The sequence below is a fragment of the Mytilus trossulus genome, chromosome 5, assembly GCF_036588685.1.
Source record: "Mytilus trossulus isolate FHL-02 chromosome 5, PNRI_Mtr1.1.1.hap1, whole genome shotgun sequence".
Taxonomy (NCBI): domain Eukaryota; kingdom Metazoa; phylum Mollusca; class Bivalvia; order Mytilida; family Mytilidae; genus Mytilus; species Mytilus trossulus.
In genome coordinates, this window is record NC_086377.1 from 25152234 (window position 1) to 25165236 (window position 13003).

At 31.6% G+C, this 13003-nt stretch overlaps 1 protein-coding gene across 2 annotated transcripts in view; it reads right to left on the minus strand.

The window, feature by feature from the left end:
- Nucleotides 1-23: 23 nt before the first annotated feature.
- LOC134718689 (parathyroid hormone/parathyroid hormone-related peptide receptor-like) overlaps nucleotides 24-13003 on the minus strand; it is a 43361-nt gene continuing 30381 nt past the window's right edge. For both annotated transcript variants that reach the window (XM_063581350.1, XM_063581351.1), the window contains 10 exons: nucleotides 9681-9820; nucleotides 8814-8908; nucleotides 8121-8277; nucleotides 6442-6601; nucleotides 5161-5221; nucleotides 4357-4429; nucleotides 3757-3842; nucleotides 2478-2616; nucleotides 1684-1725; nucleotides 24-543 (listed from right to left, as the gene is read on the minus strand). In XM_063581350.1, coding sequence (XP_063437420.1) covers nucleotides 229-543; nucleotides 1684-1725; nucleotides 2478-2616; nucleotides 3757-3842; nucleotides 4357-4429; nucleotides 5161-5221; nucleotides 6442-6601; nucleotides 8121-8277; nucleotides 8814-8908; nucleotides 9681-9820 — 1268 coding nt within the window. In that variant the 3' untranslated portion in view covers nucleotides 24-228. The remainder of the gene's footprint in view (nucleotides 544-1683; nucleotides 1726-2477; nucleotides 2617-3756; nucleotides 3843-4356; nucleotides 4430-5160; nucleotides 5222-6441; nucleotides 6602-8120; nucleotides 8278-8813; nucleotides 8909-9680; nucleotides 9821-13003) is intronic.

Genomic DNA, 13003 nt, shown 5'->3' on the forward strand with positions numbered 1-13003 from the left:
ACGTTCATAACTCAATTGTAATGTCATTGCATAAGTTCATGACTCAATTGTTCTTTCATTGCATAAGTTCATGACTCAATTGTTCTTTCATTGCATAAGTTCATGACTCAATTGTTCTTTCATTGCAAAAGTCTGTGACTCAATTGTTCTTTCAATGCATAAGTTCATGACTCAATTATTCTTTTATTGCATAAGTTCATGACTCAATTATTCTTTCATTGTATACGTTCATGACTCAATTGTTCCATCATTGAGAGAGACAAGGTTTAAATTCTCTCCATTTACATGTATTCCATTCACCGTCGTATTTAATATGGAATCATTCCCATCAATAAACAAATGTTTCGTTTTTTCAAGAATAATTCTTGACTTTTCATCAAGTTCAAAATGCACATTTGTAGATTTAGGCTCTGCGCCGAGTATTATATTATCATGTTCACTTTGAAAAAACTGTTCGACTGTTCTACTCGTAGATCGGTTTGATATATGACTGTTTCGTCGTAACTTATGATCTCTTTTGACCTTTCGGATTTCTCTTCTTACCTGCAAAATAATTGTTTTAAAAATTAGGTGGTACAAAAACAAATCTGCAAAATTGAAATCAAATCGTGTGTCAAAGGTAAAATTCAGAATTGAAACGAAAAGACAACAACCCGACAAAAGAGCAAAACACATCAAAAGGTCACCAATGGATCTTAAACATAGCCTTAAAATTCAGCACCTGGAGGTGGATTTTAGCTGGCCCCTTGTCTACATTTGAAAATGCCTGTACCAAGTCAGGAATATGACAGTTCTTGTCCATTCGTTTTTTATGCCTTTTGTTATTTGATTTTGCCATGTATTATGGACTTTTCTAATTGATTTTCCTCTGAGTTCAGTATTTTTGTGATTTTACTTTTTCATTAGGGGACGGAACATTCTCATTGACATACTCCCAACAACTGTATAGTTCGTTTCTCTGAGTGTTGCATTGTCGTTTTATTTTATTTCACCTCAGTGTTTCTGTTGTTCCGTTGTTTTCCTAATATAGATGGTTTGTTTCCCTCGGTTGTTTTGTCTCGATCGATATAAGATTTCTTACAGTGGTTTACTACTGTTACATCTTTATTCATGTTTATTGCTGGAAAAGTCTTGTTCTGTTTTATATGAATACGTATAATGTTTGAGCTCTCGTTCAAAGTAGTAGTGCTCCAATACAAAACTGACGATCATACGTGATAGAATAGATCAGAAAATAAGGTATGTGTACGTTTGAAAAACGTTATCAACACATATCGTATCTACAATATATCTTTATGTCATCCCAAAACTCTTTTCCAAATATAGCATTTCTTAAATCGTTTTCATTAATTTATTCGCATGTTAGAAAAAAGTCTATTATACTAGTATACCCGTCATCTCCTTTTCCCAAATTACAAAAGTAGGACCCACTTAAGTATAAGTCGGAGTATCTCGCGTCTAATTACAGTAATCATTCGCTATTAAGTTGTGTACGTCAAACTTATATATTCAAAGATTAAAATAATTCACATTTATATGTTTAAAGTTAAAACCCAAATTGAAATAGGATTTTTGTAATACAGAAATTGTAAGAAATTATAAGTATAAATAAATAAAATAAAGTATCGAAGTACTATGAAAAACTCGATGATATATTGGGAAGAATATTGATAAAATCCTTACCTCTTCGTTCATAAAACAAAACAATATTGCAACTGCAAATCCCTGCAAATACACATATATTATATATAAAAAAAATCTTAGTGACCAATCTCAGGATTCCTAATGGAGGATATTGAACTGAAACTATTAAGGGTTGTACTGCCTTTCCATGTTCCATGTATTACAATTTGGTTTCGTTCAAATGAAACGTCTCTAACTGTAACCAGTCAAAATATCTGAGCATATACATTTTTTTTAGTAACTTAAACTTTGCCCTACTGACCTAATACTCAAAAGGGATTTCCCCTTATACTCAATAAATATGTGACCATTCATGTCTTCATTCAATATATTTTGATTATTAATTTATTATCGGAAACCCCTTCTCTCCATTTATTTCAGTCTCCTTTTGATTACTATGCCCTTGTTCATTTTTCCTTTGATCTTTTTTTGTGATAATATGCATATCCTACTTCTTGCTTGAAATGGAAACTTATCGCTAGAAACTAAGCAGGCACGTGGCGTTGCTAACGAAATTGACATGAAATTGACAACGTCGTCATAGGTAAAATAGCGATAAACAGATAATTATCTCAACTCGATTGCCTTTCTCGCTTTCGCCGTCCCGGCTCAAGCGAGAAAATCAATCTCGTTGAGATGATCAACGATAATCTATGATTACTAAAGGCTCTTTATTCATAAATCAACAGGATAAAATAAAAAAATTGAAACAGAGGATGTCTCAAAGAGCCACCAACTCGTACAACGGGCAGAAAAACAGCCCACGGCTAAGATACACGGTTATGTAAACTCACTTGAAAGGAATTAAAGAACATTTCTGTATACAACCATATCACTTCTAATATTGGTTCCATGCATACAGGCACAGCAATAAAGGCAAGATAATACACTCCAAATAATGGAATTAAAATCAAGGTCGACTTTGCTAACTTTCTAAAATTGAAAAAAATAAATATACAGGCACCGTATTAAGCCATATAATACAATCAAATAAATTATATCAAAATAAATGTTGATTTTGCAAATTGTTTTTACAATAATCTAACAGTAAATATGCATGCTCAGCAAGAAAGACAATATAATACACTCAAAAATTAAGTCGACTTTTCTTATTTTCTACAAAGAAGTATTTATAAATATACAAGCAATGTTTTAATATTAAAGCTACGGATAAACGCCCTGATGAAATTATTGAATTTTAATTGATTTATAAACAAATGGCGTAATTGATATTTTTATTATAATCTAATACAATGAATATCATGCCAACATTCTTATGTTAATGGTAAATTATAAAGTGTTATTTAGCAAATATATTTATTCAAACTGCCATACAGGTTGAATCATTTCTAAGTAATAAATTGAATGAGGAAAACGTTTTTGTCATAAAATAAAATAACTTAGAATGTTTATGTATTCAAACTTAATCAACATGAGTGAGGAAAAATATAATATCGACTACGTGCTACAATGCATTTCTGCATATGACCACCATCAATAACTCGACGTTATTTTTATTCATTATTCATTATTTATACTATTTTCTACACGTTGTTTCTACGCGTTAAGCTTAATATATCTGTTTCGTACTCTTGATCTTTAACACAAGTGAGAGGTTTAGCTAGACGTAAAATAGGTTAAATCAAACATTTTCTACATAAAGAAATGCATGTATCAAGTCAGGAAGATGGCAGTTGTTTTCAATTCGTTTGATGTGTTTTAGCTTTTGATTTTGCCATTTGATAAAGGACTTTTCGTTTCAAGTTTTTCTTTTAGTATTTATTGTTATTTTCCTTTTTTTAGAGAGTTTCTTTTATCACTATAATGTATATACTAACAGAAAATATGTATACATTGATAATACTAAAGGTATCAAAGTAACTGATTTGTGTTGCTAATTGGTTGAGGTTTACTTTTCCAAACATGTTATTTAAACAAATCACTTGTCTTTGGCGATTCAATATTTATTTCAAAACTATGAATTACAAAAGACATCTTTCATGTATGTAACACATTTATTCCTTCGCATCTATTATATTATAATCAAATTATTACATATGTCATGTATGTTACCTGTATCGAGATGGATTCCTTGTATGCGATGCTGTTAATTTAGTATATAAGACTCTCATTATGTTGACAAAAAATATAAAATTTATCTGAAAAATACAATAAATATAGATGTAATAAGCTTTTATAATGGTAGGAAAATACTATATTAAGACGTAAAGGAGGAGGGCATGTTTACTAGATAAATATATAAAACTTGTAATAATGTCGATACCGGAAACACATATTACGTTGTACCACTGTTATGGGGAGGGTTGCAATCCCAGTAACTTGTATTACTTCGCCACATTCTGTACTAATGTGTCTCTTATACCTGACCATGCTGTATGGGCTTTGCTCATTATTGGAGGCCGTATGGTGACAAATAGTTGTTAATTTTTGTGTAATTTTGTCTCTTGGCGTCATTGGCCGACACGTGTATCACCGTACACTTTCTTCATGATATATAATTGATATTTAAAGAAAAAGGAAGGCAAATGATACATTGTTTTAGATATCACGGTGGTATGAGCAAAACTTGTGTTTCATGGCACATTGTATGAAATGATATTTATATCAAAATTATAACCCAAGGAGGACAAACGAAAACAGTAGACAACTTACAACAACTGTGGCTGTGATTGGTCCTTTTATTATCCAATAGTATCCTTTATCAACATCGTTTGTACTCCAGCATCTAAAAATAAACAAAATATTCAGAAATATATGTGACGTCAAGCGGCAAATATTACATTAGCAAATTTAAGATAATATGAAGTGTCACAGAAATGTATCTTGTTTTAGTTCACTTCACCAATAGCAATCGATATCTCAGGTATCAGTATGTTTAGCAGGTTGAATATAATATATAACGACAAGTTCTTTTTATATAAAAAAAAAACGATTTAAATTGGTCGTACTCAGCTAAATTGAAATGACTGATTATATTTTTTGGGTAAAGAGTTTAATTATTAAAAAAAACAATAACTATACACTATCATTACCTTAACCGTATGTGTTATATAATTCGTCGCGTATTGGCATATATGCTCCAACCCTTGCATAGTTGGAATCTGTCATTGTTAATTTTAAAGTATTCGATTGGAAATGGTTCGATTATTTCAAACACATATTTGTAATAAAATTGATATCAAAATAGATATAGGAATAAGTGGTGTGAGTGCCAATGAGACAACTCTCCATCCTATGCACATGTTATAAAATTAAACCATTAAAGGTCAGGTACGATCTTCAACACGAAGCCTTGGCTCAAACCGAACAGCAAGCTATAAAGGGCCCCAAAAAGCTGGTTTCTCATCAAAGAAAGAAGATCAATAAAGATTTGTAAAAGAACATTAAAAGGGTCCACTGAAGATATGTGCACATGCATTTTATAGAAACAGCTAATTTGAACTGATACATACTTACAATGTGTTTTCATGTTTAATCCTCATAATTACCCACGGGATAACAAAGGTCGACGGTGCACCTGGTAAAAACAACAATTTTAGATATAATTACTTAAATATTTTCTCGTTCATCTTACCATACATACAGGATTTGAAATGAAACATGAAGAAATAGAAAAGCTACATTAATTATGACTGTTATTTTTCACTGTTTCATGGAGTTTTATTGCGACTTATAGGTGCATCAATCATTGTTAAACGTTAACAGCTAAAGTGTATCTAAATTTTTGAGTTTTCAAAAGTTGATTTAATCGAGGTTATAAGTTTAACAGCTCATCATTGTATTATTTTATTAGAATAAAAGAGGGTAGAAGAACAGTGTAAATATGTGGCGAATCACAGTGTGGGAAAACCTGCTTACAATGCCGTATACATGTAGCACTATAAGATCACTCTCGATTTTTCAATATGGTTCATGTTAAGAAGTGAGCTGGTTTGTTATGCCCCATTTATGGGCATTATGTTTTCTAGTCTGCGTGTCCGTCCGTCCGTTCGTCCCGCTTCAAGGTAGTTTTTGATGAAGTTGAAGTCCAATAAACTTGAAACTTAGTAAACATGTTCCCTATGATAATGATCTTTCTAATATTAATGCCAAATTTGAGATTTTATCCCATGTTCACGGTCCACTGAACATAGAAAATGATAGCACGGTTGGGGCATCCGTGTATTTGGACGCATTCTTGGTTTAGGTATTGTTTTACTGTTGTTTTTTTTTTTAATTTTAATTTTCAATATTTATCAATTATGTTGTCGGGTTTTCTTTGACTTGTGAATTCGAATATCCTTGTGCAGCTTTTTGCCAATCATCACGCCCATGTCATTCCAAAGCTTCAAATGCTTAAATGACGACTTATTATATTAATGTATCAATATCAAAGACCGGATCATATTTTAAGGTGAATTACTTAACGCGAGTTGTTTCTTAGTTGTTACTAAGAAAAGTTCAATCTATTGCCTGGTTGGAAATTGCTTTCTTTAAGAAACTTGAAAATAGTTGATTACGTTCCAGTGTACCTGCTATCACCCCAAGTTTTAACTGGGATTCGTGTTGCTTAATCTTTGTTTTTCAATGTTGTGTCGTGTGTGCTATTATTTGCCTGTTTGTCTTGTTAGTTTATTTTCTATCTATGAGTTTGAATGTCCCTCTGGCGTATTTTACCCCTCTTTCCAAAAAATCAATGCTGATAGAATTAAACAAAAACATTGTATCAAGACTGATAAATCAACTGAATGAACATACCCCATCCAAACACCAGCAGCGTCTTGTATAAGGTGGAGGACACGTTGTATTTTGTAGACATGACAAATGTATGCATGTAGATCCCCTCGATGAATATCCACATAAAGTTGGTTGACAAGATGTAATAAAAGAAAGTGTACACAATTTTGCAGCCCACCGACTGAAAAATAAAAAAAAGGCAAAGTAATAATAAGTTCATAAATAATCTATGTTATTTTCTTTACAATAAGGTTTTTCATTGTTTCTGTAAAAAATCTTGGACTTGTCTAATATGTATTAGTGCATACAATTTGTTTTGTTTCGTGTGAAAGTTTTCCCTTGTATTTTTTTTAAATGGTGGATATATAACTACATTAGAAATAATATCAGTTTATGCATCTAAACGTATATTCAATAACAGTTTAACATAATGAATGTCTTTTTTATTTTATTTTTAACTTTGTGACTCAGAAGTTACGTATGTATCCACGAGACAGGTAAACTATTCTGCATGTCGAGTTCTCTTCGGTCTACTCGATGAAGCGGTGACATACACTAAACATGGAACAAGAACACGTGTTTTTGGAAATTTGTCATTAATGACTGCACAAATCTATAACTCTTCAAATTCCTCGTAAATCTACATTTTAATCTGATACGTATCAATTTGATGAAAATCAAACAAGTATTGAAATCAGAGGTCATGTTTTGTTTTTTCTAAACAAATTGGCAATGATATAAAGAAGTTTTGTAGAGTAATATCTAGAAGTTAAATAATGAATATTTATTTTATCTATTGCACTCTTCATCATTTTAAAACACTAAAGCGATAACAATCTTATCAGATAAAATTAAGCACTTTTCATTTTTTAAATTGCTATAGAACAGTGCTTTCGTAATAAATTATCGAATCAACATTCTCTAAATATATTTATCACAGATTTGTAGATATAATTGTTACTATCTGATAAAGACATTGGTGCATATGTTTATTACAGTTTTGTAGACTGTTGCTGCTTAAAAAGACGCTTTTGGAACCAATAGTTATCAAAGGTATCCGGATTATAATTTTGTACGCCAGACGCGCGTTTCGTCTATATACATGTAAGACTCATCAGTGACGCTCATATCAAAACATTTATAAAGCCAAACAAGTACAAAGTTGAAGAGCATTGAGGCATTTCTTATAATTGAAGTTATTCTTTCGACGTTTTTACGGGAACCATCATGATTGGTTGACCTAGACCGTCCTGGTCTTTATTAAAGCTGGACAATAATACTACCGCTTTTTACATCAACTAACCATCGTTTTTTCATCTGTTATAACATGCAATTCACCATCAGTTGTTTACATACAACTAGTAACACGATTAATCAGACAAACCATTTCATATATCCTTCTTGGTCGGAGTCCCCCCTTATTATAATGAGGGACTATTTGATGATGCGCAATCTCTAGTTTTGACTCGTAAAATCAGACAAACCATTTCATATCCTTTCTGGACGTCGGAGCTCACCCCCCCCCCCCCCCCCTTTTATAAGAATGTAGGGACTGTTTGGTGATGCTCAATCTCTTGTTTTTACTCGTTAAATTATGAGCAAGTTAATTGGTATTTTTATTTTCAAACATGGCATAAAATAACTCGTAAATGTTAGGCCTAGAAAAACAATAAATGACATATTTCTAATAACTGTGATACCTGCCCAAACGATTGAATATTTTTATTCTCGTCTGTACTGTATATACTGTTGATTTCTGGGAGAACATAACTGTCCTTTATCAGACATATGATCGACCGGAAGATGAAAGAGACAAACATATTGATGTGGATCGTGTTCCGCTGGCAGTGCAGATTTCTATTATAAAAAAAACACAAAATACTTTTAAAAGGCACAAAGGGACGAAAAAAAGCAAAGGACAATTTTACCATAGCAAGTTAACATCGATAAATTAGTTTCTTTACTATCTTTAATATAAAAATCGAGAAGATGAGGTAGGTATAGTGGTTACAGCAACCGTAATTACAGAAATATTCGCAAACAACGATTATTTTACTTAAAAGAAGCAAAGTCAATTTCTCAATAAGCAATGCATCAGTAATGTCATTTATAAAATTTCTTCACGTTTAATCCGCGACTGGATACGGCTTTATACAAATGGCAGTCCTATCTGATATTTGATAGAATAATAAACATGCATAATACATTTTGTTTGTAAGTAAACATCCTACATCACGGAAATCGGTATTTTTTTAAAGGAGTTGTTCATTAAAATAAAAAAAACAATGTCATTTCATCTACTACGTTTTTTCTTACTCAAAGTGCACTGAAAGCAGAAAGAATTTATAGAGAGAAAAAAATCTGCGACTCGAGACCCCAATTATTCTACCTACCTAAAATACAGCATGATACTGACAGCTACAAGTAGTGACAACAATGATATACTGTATCCAACATCATACAGAATCTGTATATAACGCATGTGCTCCTAATAAAACAGAGATAACAGGTTAATTGTTAACTTACAAAAATAATTAGGCAACTGATTTATAACAATTATTTCAAACGCCCCAGGAATGCAAGATCATACATATATACAGTTTATATTCATAATAAGTAGAAACTCTTTGTTGGTTTGTGTTTGTTTTGCCGATAGTTTACAATTTTTGACATTTCCCGATATAGTTTGTGATTTGCTGATAATTTCTGATATAATTTATGATTATTTTATTTTTATATCTCATCGATGTTTTTTATTTTTATATCTCATCGATGTTCTATAATTCGGTGATATGTTCCAAATATCGGTTTAGGATTTGCTCATTTTCCCCCGATATCATATATATACTGAATTTGTTGAGATTTTCCCGCTTTCGTTTAAGATTGGAAGATGGTTTCCTGATATGATGTAGGATTTGTTGAAATATCACATGAAGCTATGTTCTTTGATTCAAATGTCGACATCTAGTAAAAAACCTTACAAACTGGCGTTATATTTTGTTTTATGAATGCTCATTTTACTTATATTTCATTGTTCAAATTTTAAAATTTTACAATGTGATAATTCGAAAGAAAAAAGAGAAGATGCTGGATTGTAATAGCAACATTTTTTTTCTATTGGTTAAATTAAAGTAAAGCAGTAATGTAAAACTACACGTCTTCCTCTGAAGAACATGTATCTACATGTACATGTATAATACGTTAATTTTTACGGATCTAAAAGTCGCATTCACTGAAAGTTTTAACTTGGTTCTATATACCTTTACAATAGCAGGAACGACTGATGGCGAGTTATATTTCATTGTTGGGTCAAAGCATCCAGATAAGTTTGTCCATGTTTTATTAAAGATCGGATGAACGTACCACTCACCATTCCGTAAACATGTTCTGGATGCATTACCTGAAATATAAAAACATTTATAATTCATTTATGCATGAAAATATAGGAAAAAAATTTGTTTTTGCGAGAGAAAAAATTTATGAATTAGGCCATTGCAATTGGTTTCATTTGAATCATGTCGAAGCCTTTAAAAGCCGACTATAAGATATTGGTTTCTCTCATTGTTGACGGTCTTGCGGTGCGTATAAATGCGTTCATCCACCTATTTTGAACTCTGGTAGATAGTTGCTGCATTGGTAATCATAACACATCTCCTTAATTTTTAAATATATAGCGGACATACCACATGATCTGCAATCAGGGACAGTGATAAGTAATGAAAAAACGCTACACAAAATTCGTGCGTTTAAATAGCGTTTATCAATGAATCTTTATTGGGAACGCTTACTCCAAAACTTTAGAAACCTGGGATGTAAAAATACGCCGAAACAATATGCCAAAAAAAGATATTTAAAAGTCAATTTTATGGAACGAGTTAAATATTCTTCAAGAAATAACTTTTTGGGGCAGGGATACGGAAATAGATATATCTAAAAATGGTTTTTCTACCCCTCGAAACACCATTTTCCAAATCTTTCTGAGAAATGAAAAATATTCAAGGATGCTTCTTTCCTTTTACGCATTAAATTTGTTGTCGGTCAAACATTCATCAATCTACATCAAGTTAACCAAAGAATTCAATATTGAGTGAAATAACATAATATCAGAATATCATTCAAAATACCTATAAATTATATCGTATCTGATCCGGATTATTAAAAATTTACTGATTTAGTTGACATATTCCATTTACGGCAAATATAATGATTGAAATATTTGATGCATTTGTTCCTCTACTGAGATAGAGAGATAAATCAATCCATCTTAACTGCTTGACTTCTTCATTCATTCACTCTTTCAATTAGAAAAACTGATATTTTTTGTCTCGTATATTTGCAGACATGTCAAATAGCAAACACCTAATTAAAGTGAGTCTCTAAACACTGCAGGGCAACGTAAATGTATGCTTTTTGTTGATTAGTTACAATGTTTTCTAATATGAGCTATAAAATAGCAATGTAAAATTGCATGTATTTTGTTGATTGTTGACATTTTCTAATATGAAATTTAAACATCTTCCAAACAAGAATGTGTCCATAGTACACGGATGCCCCACTCGCACTATCATTTTCTATGTTCAGTGGAACGTCGTGAAATTGGGGTCAAAACTTTAATTTGGAATTAAAATTAGAAAGATCATATCATAGGGAACATGTGTACTAAGTTTCAAGTTGATTGGACTTTAACTTTTTCAAAAACTACCTTGACCAAAACCTTTAACCCGAAACGAACGGACGCACGGACGAACGGACGAACGAAGGCACATACCAGAAAACATAATGCCCCTCTATTTATATTTTAATGCTAGATTTGTGTATGTTGAAATAAGCTTAATTCATGGAAACCACCCGTGAACCCAGATTTAGGACTGCAAGTTTCTTTCACGATAGTCACAATCAAGCAGTTAAACCATACTCTATTCGCTTCATTATTTGTTTTCGACGAGAATATGTACCTCATTCATTATATGAATATTCACCTCAGGAATATGTACCCCATATTCCCTGACAATCTCCCTTGTACCTCAAACAAAACTTCATTTCTCTCAACCCTTCAAATTAAGAAACAAATTAACGCTTTCTCTCATATATGAAGCCTGGATAGGGTTTATAAAATAGAATATAATTGTCCAAAAAATCTCAGAATATATGACAAAAAGAGGAAAGAAAGGGATGTTGAAATATAAGAATAGAGATTAATGGGCAAATTAGATAAGGAAACAGAAAAAAATATTCTAAAAAATTAAAGAAATGAATCCAGACCAATATAAATTGCGATCACGCCTTATTTTTTTCACCGAATATGTAATTATGGAAGTAAATCAACGCCTATAAGTTGGCAGCGATGCACTACATTTACAAAAGACGGATTTTAGATGAAATATGAAATCTTCCTATCTCTGGTAATTGCGGTTCATCGGTGTTATACGCATGAAACCACGCGAGATAATGCAGTCACTTGATAATTTGCCGAGAAAGAAAGCTGATTTGATTTGTTTCTCTCCCCGAGACTTAAAAATGCAATTTAAAGGGGAGGGGAATGTCATATAGACTTTGAGTTTAGAATGATGATCCCTTATTTGAAATGAATATCCGTATTTTATTAGAACACGCGACAAAAAAAAAACACATGACAGATATGTGTCGTCTGTTTGGTATTGTAAGTGCAACTTACGCAGATGTATTACGAAATCGAGAGGGAAAACTCTTATTTAACCAGAAAGTATCAAGTATCAAACGCTTTTTCTGGTTATATTTAAAATAATTTGTTTACATTCTATAATTACTTAACCCAAACTTCAATGCTTTCAAACAAGGGAACGGTAAAGTACAAATATTTGATTTCATTTGAGATAGTTCATACAAATTCAATACTAATAAAAAATGTTTACTAACATTATATGACAACATGCATTTGTATCTTTTCCGCAATAAAAAAGGATTATTATTCAAAGAATTTATTTTGAATTAATTGGTGGCTTGAGTCTCATTATTCCAATTCTATCTCTTTAATGGAACTTAGTAGGAGAGATGGTGATTAAAATATCCTTTGACTTCAAATTCATCAAATATCAGTCCAAACATTAATATTGTCAATACGGTTATGAAATCTGTATCTATTTATACATTCGTCGTGTATGAACAGGCCAATTCAATTCTTATTGTATTTTGCATATAACACAAAACCGATCACATGGTAATTTAAAAAAATGATTATATGTACGTATTTTTAACATGTTATGTATACTGTTTAACTGTAATACTAGATTGCGTGATCCAAAACTCTTATAAAATCACATATAATACATAGCGGCACCAAATTCTGTTTTATGTTTTTTATCAATGTTTACATATTTTTTACTTAATTTAGCCTATTTCTTTCAATTTGTTGTAACCAAGTTTTTTTTTGTTTTTTTCACTCCATGATCCCGAATCGATCGTTGTGAAATGTCTGAAAGCCCAACAGCCCAATACAACAACGTATCAGTGTGAACTATATGGATTTAAAATAGAAACCTTCAACATACCGTACATGAGTGACTGATCGGACTAAAAGAAAACAACGTACTACAAAGTTCCTAAA